Here is a 21,515-nt window from a genome sequence, read left to right as displayed (position 1 = left end):
TCTGTCCTTAGCTTCTTGAATGGAGGATAGTTTCCCTCACAGGAGTGTTCTGCATATAGAATTAATGTGGTTTCTTTTCCATGTAGATTTCACAAAGAATTTTTATCACATATAATTTAAATGTAACCTGAAATAACTGCCCTTTAAAAACAGCCCTTCACTAAATTGTGTTGAATTGTATAATCTGTGTATTTTTATAATGTACATTTAAAAATGTACATTATAAATGTGCATCATGTTTTTAAATACAAAGTAGGCTATATTAATGCTATTTATCTACCTTCATTGCTTTAGGAAAAACAAATTTGACTTGCTTTTTATTATGTTGTTTTACTACTATATGTAATTATACAATATGTCCCGTATTCTTATGTAAATAAATTGGTAAAGATCAGATTATGAAGGACAGAAGGCAGAAATGTCCCGTTCTTTGAATTCAGTATGGCTTTGTTTTAAACTTATTTTCCAGCTTCTGTATAAATAATCAAATCTAAAGTGTTCTACAAAAATAGTAAGAATTGGTGTGACTCTTGAAGCATAGCAACGCATTGCTTCTTCTGATCAAAGTGCAGGAGATTTGCTTGCTCCAATGGTGCATCAAAATAATTCCTTGATATCTTGGGAAACAGGTCCTAGTGTTTTTGCATCAGGAACTGCTCTCACTTGACAGAATTTTAATTACTGTGTGTTCTTCACTTTTGTGATCACCAGGTTCTCTTATTCAAGTACCTTCCGTTGAGAGAGGGAAACTTAGTAAAGTTCGCCTGGGTTCATTGTCTTTGAAAAAGGAAGGAGAAAGACAGTGCTTCTTGTTTACAAAACACTTTTTAATTTGTACAAGAAGTTCAGGAGGAAAGCTGCATCTGCTCAAGGTACTGGTTTTACATATTCCATTTATGTTCTGTGCACTTAAGAGGCATTGAGGTTAATTTAATTATGACTTTCCCATGCCTGCTGTCATAAAATAGATTATTACAATATCATGGTGAGGTAATATACAGTTGCCAACCTTGACATTTACTTTGTTGTCAGTTAAATCCAAAGTAATAGAAATTTAGGTGCAATTGCCATGAAGTAGGACAATTAAAATCATGACCTGGACAAAATTACTAGTTGTTGACTGAGCTCAAAAATCTTGTCAAATGACTGCATTGTACTGATTGCGTAATAGCCACTAAATGCGATTTTATCTTACTCGGTACCAAGAGTGAGAAAACTACGGCCCACAGCTTGCTGCCTCTTTTTAATAATAAAGTTTTATTGGAACACAGCCACAACTCTTGTCCTTCCTATTGTACCTGGCTGTTTTCATGCTTTTTAAAATGGGAAATTTAAGCAGTGGTGATAGAGATCATATGGCTTGCAAAGGCAAAACCATTTACTAGCCGGCCCTTGACAGGAAAAGTTTGCCTATCTGTACCTTCTGTTATTAATGCCTGAAAATGTTATCCAGCATCACAACAGCAGAGTTCTCTGCTTAAGTCACTTACTGGTTGTAGAGTTCTACCCTTTGCTGCGCTGCATTCACTCTGCAGGGCCTCTGAGGTGCCATATAATCTCCCATAGACCGACCCGTTAAATTTTACAGATGTTGGGAGTGAGAGTCAGATGGTGGGGAAGAATCATGAAGCTCAATGAGTTCAATTACTTTTACACATTTAATTTAATTTTGGGCTCTATGAAAAATTAGTTTCAAGACTGACTTGCTGTTTCTTCTGTGGCAGTTTGAATATAAGGTTTACAAATCACAGCTTCCCAACCTATGCAAGACTCTCAGCCTCTTAATGAAAAATTGGTCTGTTTCCAGACAGGTGGAGTTCTGTCTCTAATAGAATGTACCTTGGTCGAGGAGCCTGATGCGAGCGATGATGACTGTAAGTCACATTCTATCACTTAGAATTATATTAGCATTAAATAGTCCTACGGTTTTTATTTGTTGATAGCTAAGAAGAGCTGCTTCAGGAGACAGGAAAGATATTAAGAATAAATTCCCTGAATTCATTTATATATGAAAAATTCTGTTGAACCATTTAACCTGTGACCCCAGTTAAGCCGTCTTTGGAAATTTACATTTTACTGAATTTGTCTCGTGATAGTGACTTTGCAGCAGCAGAGAAGAAAGTAATTGAATTAGAATGTTGGAATTCTGTAATTTAAATTTTTAAAAAGCCATGAATTGATAAGAAGAGCAGGACCCTAGTCTTGAGTAACCCATTGATCTCAGCTTTTTCATCTGCTTATGAGTTTAACAAAGCTGTCCCCATGCTTGAGAAGTACTGTATCATTAAAAGGAGATTCTGGACTTAAATGCACATTGGTTGTATTACTAGGGCCTTGAGAAAGCAGTTATCACTCATATTTTTGTATTCACATCTGATTGTTTGGTTTATGTGTGTTGAAGCCAAAGGTTCTGGCCAAGTGTTTGGACACTTGGATTTCAAAATAGTGGTGGAGCCTCCTGATGCTGCCCCTTTCACTGTGGTCTTGTTAGCACCTTCCCGCCAGGAAAAAGCTGCCTGGACAAGTGACATCAGTCAGGTAAGCAAGTGACTTTGGCCCCAAGTTGGGTTTTGTTTGTGTTTTAAATTTCACAGCATAAACTTTTGGGATGCAGTTTTAAGTCAATATATTTTTGTTAGAAAATTATATCTGGCTGCTGTGGTCATTGTCTTCATGCATTGAATCATTTGTTGTTGTTTGTTTTTTTTTTTTTAATTTACCTAAATGTTGTCATTGTATTTTGCGTCCTGGGCATTTTTGTACAAGCCAGTATACACTTGTGTTGGACAGTGATTTTGTTTGTTTGTTTGGAGAGTGTTAAAATTGCCCCGTGAGTAGTAAATTCTCCAGTGACTTCATTAGATTTTTTTTTTTTTTTTTTGCTTATTTGTTGCTGAGATAGGAAAATGGTGAGAGATGTAAAAATAGCTAGCGAGGACTGTGGAATCAAATAAAAAAGAGAGATACTGCTTGTAGTATGAGGCCTGAAAATGAGTTCCTATATTTTATATAGAAAAAGTTAGGGAACAGATTTGCTTACCTTTCCTTGACAGCACTGCCTGGTTAGGGAATTGCTACATTTGTTCAGGATTTGAAAAAAATGTCAAAACTAGTGATGATTGGACTTGGGCATTCTTCAAGCCAAGCTCCACATTAATTCTGGCTCCATTAAACAATCTAGGTGAAAAGGGAAGCTGTGAAGGAAAATGTTAAAGCTTAATCATCTTTAGAATTGTTGATTAAAAGATGATTGGGGCAAACAGGAAAGGCATATGTTATAGATCCCATTGTCTTCCTTTTCTGAAGAGCTGTTAGTAATTTATATATGCCTTAGATATAAGTATGAACTATAAATATATCATAGTTTTTCAGATAGTTATTTTTTTCTTTTTTAAAAAGCAATTTTTTAATTTTTTTTTTTTTTTTTGGCCTTGCCATAAGCCATGCAGGATCTTAGGTCTCCAACCAAGGACTGAACCTGTGCCCTCTACATTGGGAGGGCAGAGTCTTAACCACTGGACCCCAGGAAAACCCCTTAATTTTTTTCTAAGTGACTGAAAAGCAAAAATAGAATGTGAATGTGCAAGTTAATTATTTTTATATGTCAAAGAAGTTTTTACCAGACTTAATCTCATTTGTCCTTAACAATAATATTCTGAAGGTAAACAGAAACAGTAGTCCCATTTCACAGGTACGAAAACTGAGGTTCAGAAAGTTAATAAGCATTTGTCCGAAGTTACACAACTGTGCTGGCTCATGACTCAAACCTAATCCAGGTCTTTTATTACCACTCTAAATGTCCTCTACTGGAATTCCGGATTTTTACTGCTTTTCTTCCAGGACTGTTTTGATGATGAATAAACAGCTGAAGTCAAGGTGCTTCTTTTCTGGTTAACAAAGAAACAAAAATATGGGATCATGTATATTTGCATAATTACACACTTATGGTGATTTACTAATACTTTCATTAGCTCTAAGCTGTATGAATTAATACTGTAATTAAGTCTGTGGAATGCATCTTTTACCTTAAGAAACTCTGAGTCAGTCATTGATTCTGTGAACGTTAACTGAGCAATCACCCTGTGCTTCCAGGCACTGTGTAGGTACCAGGGGTTTGGCAACGATCCCTGCTCTCAAGGAGACAGACAGATTAGTAGAGAAGAAAGGGAAGTAGACAACTTAATGCAACAAAATTGTGTATGTGTTGTAAAGCCAAGATAAGTAGGAAGAATGGGGGGAATTAGAGTTGTAGACAAAGATGTTTTTCCAGCTTCTTATCGTTTCTACCTTATGATATAACTGGGGTGCCTAAGATTCAGAGCTGATAAAAACTTTAAGCAATCTTACTTAGAAGGCCAGGTGAGGCATCGCTAAGAGAGAAAAGACCCTTGAGGTGTATGAATGATTCTATGCCAAGTCCTTTAAAGAAAGGATCTAATACTTTGCCTCCCAGAAGCAGTGATTCTCTCTATTTAGACTACATTTTAGCAGGAAATGGCAACCCACTCCAGTATTCTTACCTGAAAAATTCCATGGTCGGAGTAACGTGGCAGACTATAGTCCATGGGGTAGCTAAGAGTTGGACGCAACTGAGTACACACGTAGACTACATCTTGAGTTAGGTGTGCGGTTTCTTCCTATTTCTCCAAGTTTCTATGGCTAATATACTAGTGTACTAGATTATATGCACAATTGAATTGGAGAAGGAAACAACAGGAAACTGTGCCTTTCTGAGTGACGGTGATATCATGATATGAAATTACTGTGTTCAGTAGAACCTTAAGTGGTTTTGATACTTAAAATTTCAGCCATTCAACAAATATATTTATGCAGTGATAACATATGCCAGGCACTATCTTGGTGCTTGTGATATATCGTGGACAGGAGAGAACAACAATTCCCTGACCTTGTGTAGCTTACAGTCTAGTGTGGGGAAACTGAAAACAAGGTAAAGATAATAAATATACAATATTTTATGTTAGAAGGTGATAGGGAAGGTTGAGAAGGATTGGGCTACTGGAGGTAGCTGTGGGTCAGTACAATTTTGAAAAGGTGATCATTTCGTTTTGAAGACAACATGTAAACAAAGAATGTGGCGAGTGATGGAAATACCATGTAGATATGTAACAAAGGGAAAGTCATTCCAGATGGAGGGAACAGCTATTGCAAGCACTCTAGAGTAGGAGGCAATGTATTTTGAGCAATAGCACGAAGGTGGAGAAGGCAGTGGCACCCCACTCCAGTACTCTTGCCTGGAAAATCCCATGGATGGAGGAGCCTGGTAGGCTGCAGTCCATGGGGTCGCTAAGTCAGACATGACTGAGCAACTTCACTTCACTTTCACTAGATGTGGCTGAAGGGAAATGTTGAGAGGGCAAGTGGAAAAGGGGGAAGTAATTTCAATGCAGCTGTTAAGTAAGCAGCGGGGTATGGACACTCAGTGCTTGGAGGGAGGTCCATGTGTGAGACCCTGCCATTTAGATGATATTTAAGGCCACAGACTGTTGAGATCACCCAGGGAATCAGTATAGATAGAAATGAGGAGAAGCCTGTGGAGTGAGTGAGGAGTCACAGAGAACAGCAAAGAAGAGAAGGAACCGGTAGTGTGCTTGGAGGCTAGCCGAGAGGGTGTGGTGTCTTGCAAGTTAAATGAGGGAAATGTATCGAAGAGGAGGGAGTGGCTATGAGTCAACTGCTTCTAAAAGAAGTTATGGTACACATATAAACTGGAATATCACTCATAACAAGGAATGAAATTGGGTCATTTATAGAGATATGGAGGGACCTAGAGTCTATCAAACAGAGTGAAGTAAGTCAGGAAGAGAAAAACAAACATCATATATTAATGCACATGTGTGGAATCTAGAAAAATGGTACAGATGAACCTAGTTCCAGGGCAGGAATAGAGATGTAAACATGGAGACCAGACAAGTGGACACGGTGAGGGGAGGGTGAGATGAATTGGGAGATTAAGTGTGACTTAGGTACACTACTGTGTGTAAAATAGCTAGCTACTGGGAACCTGCTGTATAGAATAGGGAACTCAGCTCCGTGCTCTGTGATGACCTAGGGCCTAGGATGTGGGGAAGGGACAGAGGCTCAGCGGGGAGGAAATATATGTATGCATATAGCCGATTCACTTCACTGGACAGCAGAAACCAGTACAACATTGTAAAGCAATTACACTCGAATTTAAGAAAAAAAGTGTTGAGCCAGGTAGTGAGTGTTCTGAGACTCTTAGTGATTTTCCTGACGCAGGGTTTGAATGGTGGGTGGTGGGGACAGAGTGCTCCACTATCAATTGAGCCTGGTTTACTGCCCAGCAGCCTGCATCTCAACTGGATTTTGTTCTCCACTTAAAACATTTTCATTTTATGGGGGAATCTGTGTGCTATACATACATCAATGAAATTTGTTAGTCTCCCAAACATGCCTCTGGGCATATTCATTATTGATAAGATGCGCCTACAGAATGCTTGAAATGTACCTTTTAATATTTTATCATGTATATGTGAAAATATGGATACAAAAAGGAACCAGAAATACTCCCAACACCCAGATCACTAAATAAATGTTTATCAAAGTGTCTTTCACAGATAATTACCTGAAGGTTTTTTATTTTAATGCAGATTCCTGAGCCCACATTCCAGACACCACCCCCCCTCAGGTTTAACAGGCTCCACTGATCACTTTTGCACATTACATTTGAGAAACTCTGTTCTGAAAATCAAATATTTTCATCTCTGAAACTTTCACAATCCTGCCATACAAAAATAATTCAACAGTTTGCCTCTAGGTGCATATATGCATCATTTTTTCCTTTTTCATCTTCCTATATTCCTATGAGTTCTTTGTATCGGTGTCTCCTAATGGTAATATATGTTTATCCTACAATGTTAACTTAGACTTCCCTGATGACTCAGTGGGTAAAGAATCTGCTTACCAATGTGGAAAATGTGGGTTTGGTCCCTGGGTCAGGAAGATCCCCTGTAGAAGGAAATAGCAATCCACTCCAGTATTCTTGGCTAGGAAATCCCATGGACAGAACCTGGTGGGCTGCAGTCCATGGGGTCCCAAAGAGTTCAACATGACTGTGTAACTAAGCATGCATCATGTTAACTTACCACTTTTCTAGCTCTTTCTGAATAATTAGGCATATAGGCAATTTCCAAGTTTCAGCACTAGTGTATGTTGGGGTGGTGCCTGCCATCGTTGCACCAAGAGTTACTCCTCCTTTCAAGGCCCCGTGTTGGTGTATCTTACCCACAGGTATAGGGCTGGTGAAGGGGGCCTGATCACTTTCATGATTTCATGATTCGTGACTCGACAGACTGCCAGAACACCCCAAGAAACATGTAACTCATCTCTTCTAAGTCCTGCCAGGGCTGAATTCTGTCATGTTTATCGCATTTCCTCATTTAATGGATAAGTGGAATTCCTTCCTAGCGGTTTTAATTACTTCTGCAATTATCAGTGAGACTAACATTTTCCACCATATCTATTTCTTGTCTGTTTATACCAGATGGACATTTATTTGTTGGGGCTATGTTTGTAGATATCCTTCCCTGTCCTAGGGAAATGAACATTTCTTTCAATCTAAATTATGAATATATTCTCCATGATTTTGTCCTTCTTTTTGTCATTTTTTTGTTTTGCATAATTTTAATTTTTTCTGGCTTAATTTGATTCCACCTTGCTAAACCATTATACCATGTTATACTTATCACATGTAGCTCTTACTTGAAATAATAAAGTAGTGCCTAAGTATTGACACAATCCCACTTTCACATAGAGAACTCTGTATGAAAATTAAGACTTTTAGCTTTGTCAGGCCTCTTTCTTTGAAGCTGTAATTTTTAGAAGTAACAATTGCTTGAATGATTAATTATACTTTTAGCTCCACCAGCAAGGTCATAATTAACCGTTGGTGCCTCCAACAAAATGTGCAAGTGGTTAATGGTCTTGACCAATAATTCTTCCCTTTTTCATCTATTTATAGGGAAAAATTTGAGGCTGAAGATTTGACCGTTCATTTCAATATAGTGCATTCATCTGTGCAGTCTTACTGTGATACATAATGGAGTATTAAACAGATTTTTCTGTAATTATGGGTATTAACTAAAATGCAGAATTAAAATTCACCTCTGAGCTTCTTGGTTTGGGCAGATGTGTCAAAATATAGACAAATTTGTAGCACACTGACATGCTTCCTCCCTTAAAATAGCTTCTCCGGAATCAATAGGGAATTTTTTTACTTTAATATAAAAAGGTGATTTAAGAGAAAAATTGAGTTTACTTTTCTTCCCACTCTTTAGACATATTAGGAAGATAGAAAGTTATGGTGATGCAGTAGGTTACTGACCTTTGCCCAGATACTTCCTTAAGCAGGAGCTGCAGAAAAGCCTACTAGAGGGAATTCTCTGGTAGTCCAGTGGGTAGGACTCCGCATTTCCACTGCAGAGGGCACAGGTTCCATCCCCGGTCAGGGAACTAAGGTCCCACAATCTGTGTGGTATAGTTTAAAAAAAAAAAAACAAAAACGGAAAACAAAGCAAAACAAAAAAGCCCAAACAAACAAACAAACAAAAACGCTGCTGCAAAAGGCATTGTCAGCCTTCCTTCAAGGACCAAATGCTTCAAAATTACCTGGGTCTAGCAATCCCTCTACTGGGCATGTGCCTAGTCACTCAGTCGTGTCCGACTCTTTGTGACCCCATGGACTGTAGCCTGCCAGGCTCCTCTGTCCATGGGATTTTCCTGGCAGGAATACTGGCGTGGGTTACCATTCCCTCCTCCAGGGGATCTTCCCAACCTAGGGATCGAACCCCCATCTCCTGTGTCTCCTGCATTGCAGGCAGATTTTTTTCCACTGAGCCACCATACCCTGAGAGAACCTAATTGAAAGAGATGCGTGTACCCCAGTGTTTATTGCAGCACTCTTTACAATAGCTAGGACATGGAAGCAACCTAGATGTCCGACAGAAAACTGGATACAGAAATTGTGATGTATGTATATATAGACACAAAGGAATATTCAACTCAGTTCAGTTGCTAAGTGGTGTCCGACCCTTTGTGACCCCAAGGACTGCAGCACACCAGGCCTCCCTGTCCATCACCAAGTCCCAGAGTCTACCCAAACTCATGTCCATTGAGTTGATGATGCCATCCAACCATTTCATCCTCTGTCCTCCCCTTCTTCTCCCACCTTCAATTTTTCCTAGCATCAGGGTATTTTCAAATGAGTCAGCTCTTTGCATCAGGTGGCCAAAGTATTGGAGTTTCAGCTTCAACATCAGTCCTTCCAATGAACACCCAGGACTGATCTCCTTTAGGATGGACTGGTTGGATCGCCTTGCAGTCCAAGGGATTCTCAAGAGTCTTCTCCAATACCACAGTTCAAAAGTGTCAGTTCTTCGGTGCTCAGCTTTCTTTATAATCCAACTCTCACATCCATACATGACTACTGGAAAAACCATAGCCTTGACTAGATGGACCTTTACTCTGCTATTAAAAAAAGAACACATATGAGTTAGTCCTAATGAGTTGGATGAACCTAGAGCCTTTTGTACAGAGTGAAGTAAGTCAGAAAGAGAAAGACAAATATTGTATTTCCGGTTGGGTTAGTGGTAAAGAACCTGCCTGCCAGTTAAGGAGAAATAAGAGATAAGGGTTCAGTCCCTGGGTTGGGAAGATCCTCTGGAGGACGGCATGGCAACCCACTCCAGTGTCCTTACCTGGAGAACTCCATGGACAGAGGAGCCTGGCAGGCTACAGTCCTCAGGGTCACAAAGAGTCGGACAGGGCCGAAGTGACTTAGCACTAGCAGCAGCAACGCATATGTGTGGACTCTAGAAAGATGGTGCTGATGAATCTATTTGTAGGGTGGGGGCGTCAGTGGAGACACAGAGAAGAGACTTGCGCACCATGTGGGAAGGAGATAGTAGGGGAATTGAGAGAGCAGCATGGAAGCATACACATTACCATGCGTGCAATAGCTAGCTAGTAGGAATCTGCTGTGTGACGCAGGGAGCTCAGCCCAGTGCTCTGTGACAATCTAGAGGAGTAGGATGGGGGAGGGGGGGAGATGGGACAGAGATTCAAGAGGGAGGGGGTATATGTGTACCTGTGGCTGACTCATGTTGATGTATGGCAGAAACCAGCACAATATTGTAAAGCAATTATCCTCCAATAAAAAAATTTTTAAATTACCTGGGGCTTTTATAAATATGCATATTCCCAGTCCTCTATCCCCTGGTCATAGTCATCACAAACTGAACTAGAATAGCCATGATCTAGGAATCTGCTTTTGTTATCTTACTGATTTTAAGGTGTACAGTAATTCACATAAATTGTGTCCTTAAAGTTATATGACACCCTGGCTATTTCCATGTCTTTCTCTTTTAACTGAGTGAATTGGATTCATTTTCCCAGGGCTCAATCTCTTCTCCCCAACACAAGATATGTGCTTATATGATTATGAATATATACCTTCCATATAAATATTAATATATTCATACACATATTCATAAATAAAAGTTCTATTGCAGTTTAACTTTCTTTCTGGAAGAGAGCTCTTTTCTTCAGTGCAGCAGTACTGAAAATACCAAATGGAAGTGAGATAAAAGCAAAATATTCTGGTTGAAGTAGAATTGGTAAACCCAGAGCCCCTAGGAATCTTGTTTGTTCAAAATCATGTTGTCACTGAACCCTGTCTGTGGAACCTCTAATAGATAAAGAGTCCATTTCAAAACCACTTCTCTGTTATAAATATACCGTAATATATTTTATATACACATGTATGTATATGTGAGTATGGGCTTCCCTGGTGGCTCAGTGGTAAAGAATTCACCTGCTAATGTAGGAGATGCAGGTTCACTCCTTGGGTTGGGAAGATCCCTTAGAAAAGGAAATGGCAACCCATTCCAATATTATTGCTTGGGGAATCCTAGGGACAGAGGAGCCTGGCCAGCTACAGTCCATGGGGTCGCAAAACTTAACTACTAATCAATAGCAACATACGTGTATATGTGTGTGTGTATATCTATATATGCATATATATTCATCCATCCCACAGATAGATGTGTCAGTTATCAAAGACCTTTTTGTACAATTAAATGTGATTTTTTCATTACATGGCCTTTTGATCTCTGGTTCAGATTGCATGTGTATTTCCTTCTGAGACTTGAGTGTAAGTAAAAATTTCTTTTTCTTCCAATTGAAAATAATTTAATGCTTGACACAATGAATCAAATAGATTTATGAAATGAGATCTGACACTGGATAATAAGATGTTCAAAAGTGGTCACATAAATCTTCTTATTTGGATCTAAAACATTTATCTCAAGTTTCAATTCTGGCAGTGTGGAGGACTGTACCGATTTAGATCCCCTCTGGCTACAAAATCAGAAATATTCAAGTCAATGTATGGCAAAAACAATGCAATTTTGTAAAGTAAAATAAATAAATAAATAAATTTTTTTAAAAAAGAAATATTTAATACATAAAATCAGTATAATAAAAAATTTAATTCATTGATGATATTTATAAATATAAAAGGAAATCTCTAGTTGCCGGAAATAACAGGGAAATTTAAAGTCAGAGCAAACAGCATGTAAACTGAAGACACAAAGACTTGAGAATGATTTAAGTCTGGTTATTGGTCCCATGCCTGAGGGGTATTAACTAAAGGAGCGAGGGTTAGCCTTGGGCCCCTTAAAGGAACTGAGATTTCTGTTTAAAGCCTGATTGGAAGGCAGTCGCGTGCATGAAATAAGAACTAAAAAAAAAAATACCCATTTGGCCTGGGAAATCATAAAGAAGTCTGTCTTTGTCTTGGGTTCTGAATTTTTTTAAATCTCCTTTGAGAAAAACAAATGCATTTCTGGCCTATGGATTTGAAATTCAGATTCACAATATTCACATGGTGTGAAAATTCCAAACTGAGAAATTAATGCAGAAACAATTTTTGGACTGGTGCTAACCCAAGAAAGCTTGGTAAAAGCAAACACAAAGTCACTGGATTAGCAACACTTCAACAGTTCAGGGCTCATGACAATGTGCTCAAAATCAAAAATTACAAATCTTTTGAGTAACTGATCTATCGTGAATGAGAGTCAGAAGACTCAGTTAAGCAGTATAATTAGCACTGCTGGAACTTCATCTAATAGAGTGATAACATAGAGAAGACAGGTTTAAAAGAAGACCCTAACCCTCCTACACTGTTGGTGGGAATGCAAACTAGTACAGCCACTATGGAGAACAGTGTGGAGATTCCTTAAAAAATTGCAAATAGAACTACTTTATGACCCAGCAATCCCACTGCTGGGCATACACACCGAGGAAACCAGAATTGAAACAGACACATGTACCCCAATGTTCATCGCAGCACTGTTTATAATAGCTAGGACATGGAAACAACCTAGATGTCCATCAGCAGATGAATGGATAAGAAAGCTGTGGTACATATACACAATGGAGTATTACTCAGCCGTTAAAAAGAATTCATTTGAATCAGTTCTGATGAGATGGATGAAACTGGAGCCGATTATACAGAGTGAAGTAAGCCAGAAAGAAAAACACCAATACAGTATACTAACACATATATATGGAATTTAGGAAGATGGCAATGACGACCCTGTATGCAAGACAGGGAAAGAGACACAGATGTGTATAATGGACTTTTGGACTCAGAGGGAGAGGGAGAGGGTGGGATGATTTGGGAGAATGACATTCTAACATATATACTATCATGTAAGAATTGAATCGCCAGTCTATGTCTGATGCAGGATACAGCATGCTTGGAGCTGGTGCATGGGGATGACCCAGAGAGATGTTATGGGGAGGGAGGTGGGAGGGGGGTTCATGTTTGGGAACGCATGTAAGAATTAAAGATTTTAAAATTAAAAAAAAATTTATACATACAAAAAAAAATAAAATAAAGTATGAAAGGAAAGGAGGGAAGAAAGAAGAAAGGAAAGAAAAGATCGCTATGTAAAAAGGATCCAGATTTAACTTTCAAAGAACCAAATAGAATATCTAAACATAAAATCTATAGCCCTGAGACATCCTAAGGCTGTTGTCTGATAACTATGCTGTTGCTTAGACTGTTAAAGGAAATTGAAGGAACACTGTTTACTTTCCACAATTCTCACCAAACACCATCTCTGTCCTCCCACTTTCTGTGTTGGTTACCCAGGTAACATCTTCATTCTGCTCAGAAAAACCGAGAGTGAAAAGTCTAAGGAATAGCTAGAAATGTCACTGGGGTGAAGGATGACTTAACCCCTCCTTCCTCTCCCTGTCTGTATGCAACATCTGTCCCCATGCCCCAAAATCTCACTCATAGTTTAATAAGAATGGGGATAGTGCTAAACCATTTTCCCATTGGAATTAGGAAAATGAATTTAAAGTGGTTTACCTTACTCATCTTTGAAACTCTTATATATTCTTTCTCTGCTCCCTGCCCTCATCTCCCAGCATTTAGCCCAGTATCTATCACATAGGTACATACGTAGTAAATGCAGACATGAGACCCTCATTTAATAAAATCCCTGCTGCTGCTGCTGTTAAGTCGCTTCAGTCATGTCCGACTCTTAGCGACCCCATGGACTGCAGCCTACCAGGCTCCTCCGCTCATGGGATTTTCCAGGCAAAAGTACTGGAGTGGGGTGCTATTGCTTTCTCTAATGCCATATAATCCATGCATCTTCTTGGTGCTTGTGAGAATCCAAAAAGGTAGACTAGTTTTGGTTAAGTTTTGTGTCACTCAAAAGACAGTTGGCCATGTTTATTGCTTTTAAATATATTTGCATTTTCCAATTTAAAATGGCCTAATAGTGATAGTCATCTTTGAGTTTTACCCTGCTTTTTTCCCTCTTGGTTTTATTCAGTAACTCATCAATTTCTATTATTGCTTTCTTCAAAATATTTATCTCCATCTGTTCCTCTTCATTCCCATGGTCTGCCTCAGCGGAGGCATGAATCATTTCATTTGTGACTCAGAATATCATCCTGATGATCTTGCCATTCAGTGAATTCCCCCAGCTGTAGATCTTTTAACTTGAAGACCACTTAGAAACTTGTAGTGACTTCCCATCTGCCTGCCGGATATAATCCAGATTCGAGACGGCTGACTCCAGCTGACTTCCTCTTTCTTACTGTCTCCTCCGTTATAGATGCTCACACCAGCCAAACTCATCTCCTCACATACTTAGAAATGAATGGAGTCATAAGCATCTCTTTTCACCTGGCCCTGACTGAGAGCTCTCCCTTTGAGGTCGTGTGGCCATTTTGAGGCCCAAGAGGATACCCCTCCTACTGGTAGCTTGGCTCGCTGGTGGAAGCACTGACTCCATACAACTGGGTACTAATTTAGGACAGTGGCGTTTCAGAACTTTGGGAAGAATACCATGTCTAACTTCCTGCTACTCAAAACTGATGGGAGAAGCAGCATTTATTTATGCCTAAAGAAGAGACTTTAATTTTGGGGGCTCCAAAATCACTGCAGATGGTGACTGTAGCCATGAAATTAAAAGACGCTTACTCATTGGAAGAAAAGTTATGACCAACCTAGATAGCATATTGAAAAGCAGAGACATTACTTTGCCAACAAAGGTCCATCTAGTCAAGGCTATACTTTTTCCAGTGGTCATGTGTAGATGTGAGAGTTGGACTGTGAAGAAGGCTGAGCGCCGAAGAATTGATGCTTTTGAACTGTGGTGTTGGAGAAGACTCTTGAGACCCCTTTGGACTGCAAGGAGATCCAACCAGTCCATTCTGAAGGAGATCAGCCCTGGGTGTTCTTTGGAAGGAATGATGCTAAAGCTGAAACTCCAGTAGTTTGGCCACCTCATGCGAAGAATTGACTCATTGGAAAAGACTCTGATGCTGGGAGGGATTGGGGGCAAGAGGAGAAGGGGACGACAGAGGATGAGATGGCTGAATGGCATCACCAACTCAATGGACGTGAGTCTGAGTGAACTCTGGGAGTTGGTGATGGACAGGGAGGCCTGGCATGATGCGTTCATGGGGTCTCAGAGAGTCGAACATGACTGAGCGACTGAACTAAACTGAACTGAAAGGAGAGCAGCTCATACATACCCTTTTCTGAAGAGTATGAAATTAGTGCTTGAAATCAGATAAGCAAAGGCAGGACCCATCCTTTGGGACTCACCATAGAGTGTTTAGTTTGAAATTATACTCTTCAACCAATGTTGAGGAAGTTTATAAGACATGATTTGATAAAAAACAAAACTGTAATTACTTTAAAACAAGCTTGTTGAGGACAGTAATGTTCACGACATTATTCAATGTTTTCTTTATAAGACCCATGCAATAATTTTCCTTTGGACAGAGAATAGGATGAATTGAGGCTCTGTTAAGCCATGAATTTTGTAGTTGATCATATGGCTTCCTTTGAGTTGGCTGCCCCATGGCTCAGCTAATTTTGAGGACCACGTAGAGCAAGTGTTTGGAACTTCTCAACATAAAGTATATGTGGTCAATTGGTTCTAGGCTTCATCTTATTATTTTTCACCCTTTATCCAAATCCTCTCTGATTTTCTTACTTACCTTGACTTTATCTTACTATATGTATTTTTGTAATCCACCTAGGGGAGTAAGATATAGTATAAACTCATGTATAAGCACATATCATCTAATTTGTAGTTAGGGCCACCTCATGTGCAGAGTTGACGCGTTAGAAAGGACCCTGATGCTGGGAGGGATTGGAGGCAGGAGGAGACAGAGGATAAGATGGCTGGATGGCATCACCGACTCAATGGACATGCATTTGAGTGAACTCCGGGAGTTGGTGATGGACAGGGAGGTCCGGCGTGCTGTGATTCATGGGGTCGCAAAGAGTCGGACACAACTGAGCGACTGAACTGAACTGAACTGAACCACAATTATTCATATAAGAAGATAATTCAAAATTTCAGATGTTTGAAGAAATGAAGAGGAACTTTAAAATATTCTGCTTTATTCCCAGAAGTTGAGATCCACTATACCTCGTCATTGAAATAATGGCATAAGACTTGAGGAAACAAAGTTTTAAGGAACATTAAGTATGAAAATGGCTTATATGCTAAGTAGGGGAATCAACAGTCAGGGGATGCTGGTAATCCAAAGTTTTTTATATGCCTATTCATTCTTTCATTAGACATTGGGGTTTAGGATAAACCCTGAGTTCAGGAGCCGTATGAGATCACTTGGCAATCAATTTCCTATACCATTTAATTATAATCATTAAGTAGTACATGGTATCCTAGTAACTAAAAGTAATTTCTGATTTTAAAAACTGTTTAGATTTTTTTTCATTTTCTGTTTTGTTTAAAGGGAATACGTATAATTCAAAATACTTCTCTAACCCAAAGTAATTGCAAAGGGAAATTTTGAATTGATAAGACATAGATGTAAATAAAGAAGGCAGAGAAAATTAGCAAAGTTCTGAGTTTTCTTCTTAGAAAGAAAAGAGAGGAGATGAACAGGGCTTTATGTATGTCAGAAACAGGAGAAATCATACAGTTCATCCTCACCAAACCAACACATTTGCCAATAGAAGCTTCTTGAGAAAGTAGTAAAATGCGGGGATTTATTGCCAAAAACATGCAAAAAAGCACGCACAGAGCTTACTAGTGAGAGAGAAGATGAATCCCATCCAAGGAAGCCACCATTTCTTCTCTGCCTGCCCCATACCACGCCCAGTGGTAGAGAAGGAATATTGCAGAGGCGGTCACTAGGGGTATAAACCCCTCAAGTAGAGTTGTGACTGCCAGAGGATTGTGCCGATGTGACATTGTGCTCAGAATCCTTGGGGAACACGTTCCAGGAAAATGTGGGCCTTATATCTATCCTTGGGCATTTGCTAGGTGCACAGTTTTGGTATTTGGGTATTGAATCTGTTCTTCAATGTGTAATGTTTCCCTCTGTGTGTGTGCATGTATGTGTGTGTGTGTGTGCATGTATGTGTGTGTGTGTGTGTACACATGTGTGCATACCCATGCTTGCGTGCTTATGTGCCCAGATGAGAAACTGAATTGTTTTAATGACTGTAAATAATTCTAGGAATACGTACTCTGCCTAGGTTTCCATGTGGGTTGTAACTGTCTATTTTTTAATTTCACAGTGTGTGGACAACATACGGTGTAATGGTTTAATGACTATAGTGTTTGAAGAAAATTCCAAAGTTACTGTGCCACATATGATTAAGTAAGTGTGATAATCCTTTCTCTGACATTTTAATCAGGATCAAATTGGTGGAGAATGTAAAACCCTGAATAAAATATTACTTCACTGGGATTCAGCTTCATACTGTGAATACATTCAGCAGTAATGTGATAATTCATAATATGCCATTATAAATAATAAGACTATTGTAATGGTTTTTCAGATTCATAGTTTCTTGACTCACAGCATATAAATATAGCTTTTCATACTATTCAGAATGCCTTCCTCAGTACAAAAAGCCTATCAGAATTTTTAAGTTCAGTATATAAAGCTGTGATAGCAGATGTATCAGAGGATGGACAAAAGTTTGGCATATTCTTTTGCAGTCTTCTCAGGGAGTATGAATCGTATTAGTTAGATTTGGTTGTAGAGACGCATTGAAATTTTGAAGACACTCAACATAAATTAACTGGCTTTTCTATGGTACCATCTACCCACAGCCTGTGTATGGATTTGCCCCAGAGGCTATTGCTGGGGGCTTCCATCCTGCTGTATATGAGTTTTGTTTAGAAAGCAAATCTGATAATTTAGTGTTATCACTAAGGAAACTGTAGTTTTATTTGAAGTGAGAAGTTATATCAATAACTATGTGCCATAACTCTCTACATTAGAACTTTTGTCTCTATATACTTTCTTGTTTCCAAATTCAAAAATTGTTTTGGAAGGATTTTCAAGCTGACCAAATTGTTCCCTACTCTCATTTTCTTGGTTATTTGCAGTCCAAATTCTAAGAATAAAATGTATTTTTAAAAGTAGTCCTGTTATATCTTTCCAAAAAGTTACATGAAGCTAAGAAAATGTTTGTCTTCCATGCCTTTTATGTGGATTATTTTTTAGGTCTGAGCTAAGACAAAAAGCAGCATCAACTTTTCTCTTCGTTGCAGGTATTGATAGGTACAATGATAGGTACAATTGATAGGTACCTTCATTGTAGGTACAATGATAGGTATTTATTGTAATTAGCATCATCCCATGGTACAAACTTTAAAACTTGTTAATTATTGTATCAGATGAAGGCAGAGTACATTATACTAGTGCCACAGTTACTGCAGAAAATATGTAAAAGGATGATACTATTTTAAATTGCTAGTCAAGTTTTAAAATATTTTGAACAGGGTCATTTTTTCCTTTCTTTTTATGGAAGAAAAGCTATGACAAACCTAGACAGTATATTAAAACGCAGAGCCATTACTTTTCTGACAAAGGTCTGTATAGTCAAAGGTATGGTTTTTCCAGTAGTCATTTATGGATGTGAGAGTTGGACCATAAAGAAAGCTGAGAGCTGAAGAATTGATGCTTTTGAACTGTGGTGTTGGAGAAGACTCTTGAGAGTCTCTGGGACTGCAAGGAAATTCCTAAAGGAAATCAACATTGAGTATTCATTAGAAAGACTGATGCTGGAGCTCCAATACTTTGGCTACCCGATGTGAAGAGTCGACTCATTAGAAAATACCCTGATGCTGGGGAAGACTGAGAGTAGGAGGAGAAGGGGGCAACAGGATGAGATGGTAAGATGGCATCACTGACTCAATGGACATGAGTTTGAGCAAGCCCCAGGAGATGGTGAAGGACAGGGAGGCCTGGCTTGCTGTAGTCCACGGTGTCACAAACAGTCGGACACGACTGAGTGACTGAACAACAACAGGGGTCATTTTAAGACTCTCATGCAGAGATTCCTTTAGCCTTATGTTTCCTGGGTTTTTAAGTATAGTTTTAAAAAAAACAGATCAGGGGACTTAGAAGCCACTTTCCAATTCAGGGGACTCAGGTTCGATCCCTGGCCAGGGACCTAAGATACCACATGCTATGGGGCAGCTAATTCCACACACCACATCTAGAAAGCACCTGTGTGCTGCAATGAAGATTTTATGTGCTGCAACCAAGACGCAGTGAAGCCAACAATAAATAAATAAATGTGTGTTTTTTTTTAAAGTAGGTAAAAAGAAAAGATCAGTTAAAAATGTATGATAATAAAATTAAAACCAAGTGTGGAATATTAAGTCAAAAGTTTCAAATTATGACTTAATTTTTAAGTTCACATCACCAGGCTAGTTTTCTTATTAGTTTTCTACCAGAGTTCAGTTCGTTTCAGTTCAGTCATTCAGTCGTGTCCAACTCTTTGGGGCCCCATGGACTGCAGCACACCAGACCTCCCTGTTCATTACCAGCTTCCAGAGCTTGCTCAGACTCATGTCCATCAAGTCAGTGATGCCATCCAACCATCTCATCCTCTGTTGCCCTCTTCTCCTCCTACCTTCAATCTTTCCCAAAATCAGGGTCTTTTCCAAAGAGTCAGTTCTTTGCACGAGGTGGCCAAAGTATTGGAGTTTCGGCTTCAGCACCAGTCCTTCCAATGAATATTCAGGATTGATTTTCTTTAGGATTGACCAGTTTGATCTCCTTGCGGTCCAAGAGACTCTCAAGAGTCTTCTTCAATACCACAGTTCAAAAGCATCAGTTTTTTGGCGCTCAGCTTTCTTTATGGTCCAACCCTCACATCCATACATGACTCCTGGAAAAACCATAGCTTTGACTATATGGACCTTTGGCGGCAAAGTAATGTCTCTGCTTTTTGATATGCTGTCTGGGTTGGTCATAGCTTTTTTACCAAGGAGCAAGCGTGCTTTAATTTTATGCCTGCAGTCACCATCTGCAGTGATTTTGGAGCCCAGAAAAATAGTCTCTTACTGTTTCCATTGTTTCCCCATCTATTTGCCATGAAGTGATGGGACTTATTTTAATATTTCACAAAATAATGTATATTATTTTCATTCATTTCTTAAAGTACTTTCTTGAAGGTTAGACAATCTTGAAATTCCAGTCTGCTTTAGAATGAGAACATTGGGGGGGTGCCGGTGGTGGGCAGAGGGATGACATGGGAGGGGGGACCTCTGCATACCTGGCTGGGCCACATGCCCCTGGTGCCTGCCTCCCCGGGGGTTTCCCCTCCTCAGATGGGGACAACTTATAAGCCAACTTATAAGCTTCTGAACCTTAGGGCAGCTGCACACCTATTCTACATACACTTTGTTCACTTTAAAAATTAATGCAGATAAAAACTCTAGTTTTCTGCCCGTCTCAGTTATGACTGGCACCTCAATGCATCTTCTATCCTGTGTGCTGGGAGTTTGACTAATGCCCATTTCCAGTTTCATTTGTAACTGCCTCTTGTATAGACCAAGACTTCCCTGCATTTGCAGGGACAGAGAGGTCACTGTTATGAGTTGGAACCACTCGCTAGAGAATAGAAACCTGTATCTGAGGCTATAAAGACTTCCTGTGGAAGTCACACATATTTGGATGCCCATCTGTTCTCTACGAGGTGTATTCCCAAGGCAGAATTTCATATATTTTGTATCTTTCTTCCTTCTATTTTTCCCCTGGCTCATTGAGCCTGGTTCTCTTCAATCAGAGAAAAAGATTTTGCAGTCTCTGTTCCTTCTGATAGTCTCCTCCATGGTCCTGTTCTTCCCTAAATTCTGTATTCTTGCCTCCCTGCGCATCTCTCTGGCTACATGCAATTAAAAAAAAAAAAAAGATATTTTGCAGAGTTAAAAGAAAAAAAATGTATCCTATCTTAATGGCATTACTTTGCAGGGACTCACTTTTAAAATTTACTAATTACAATAAGTGATTTGGGTTTGATGTTTCAAGATTGTTTTTTTTCAAAATGTTTACCAAAAAGGAGTTGTTATTATCATAGGAGGCTTAAGTAACGCATTATATCTTCTTGAGGGCCCCTTAGGAAATAAAGTAAAATCTCTTTCAGTGTAATAAAAGAAAATTAAATAATTTCATAATATTTATTTTTTTCTTTAGTTAAAATGAAACTGTAATCATAATTTTGAGAGGCAGTGGTATAATTAGTTTTAATTTCATGTTGGCTACAATATATTTTTTTCCTCCTAGTATTTGATTAAAGTAATTATAGTCAAAAAATGCCAAGTGCAAAACTACCATTAGAATGCAAAACTGTGATATTTATTAGGTGATTATATTCCTTTAAGTGATGTTTTATACTTTATGTATTTAGGCTGAGGCTTGTTTCCTTTTCATAAGAGTTGACTTCAACTTAGAGGTTAAAAAAATTTTTTTCCTAGCTTAATGACATTATTTAGAAATGCCATTTCTAAGAAAATGGAGATTTTCGATGGGAAAATGGTGGGAGAAAAAGTGATCACCTTGATTATCCACCCTCTAGACTGATTGAATTAAAGAAGTTTCTGAGGTCTTTTAACAAGGGAGGAAGATTAAGAACCAGAAAAGTAAAGTTGGTGGATGGTCACATA

At 38.9% G+C, this 21,515-nt stretch overlaps 1 protein-coding gene across 2 annotated transcripts in view; it reads left to right on the top strand.

The window, feature by feature from the left end:
* Positions 1–21,515, top strand: part of RASGRF2 (Ras protein specific guanine nucleotide releasing factor 2) — a 253,030-nt gene that overhangs the window by 116,241 nt on the left and 115,274 nt on the right. For both annotated transcript variants that reach the window (XM_018050061.1, XM_018050060.1), the window contains exons 10-13: positions 712–872; positions 1,808–1,874; positions 2,402–2,538; positions 17,126–17,208. In XM_018050061.1, coding sequence (XP_017905550.1) covers positions 712–872; positions 1,808–1,874; positions 2,402–2,538; positions 17,126–17,208 — 448 coding nt within the window. The remainder of the gene's footprint in view (positions 1–711; positions 873–1,807; positions 1,875–2,401; positions 2,539–17,125; positions 17,209–21,515) is intronic.

Source organism: Capra hircus, chromosome 7 (genome assembly GCF_001704415.2).
Source record: "Capra hircus breed San Clemente chromosome 7, ASM170441v1, whole genome shotgun sequence".
NCBI lineage: Eukaryota > Metazoa > Chordata > Mammalia > Artiodactyla > Bovidae > Capra > Capra hircus.
The sequence above is the reverse complement of the archived record's forward strand: the minus strand, read 5'-3'. Positions and strand labels throughout refer to the sequence as shown.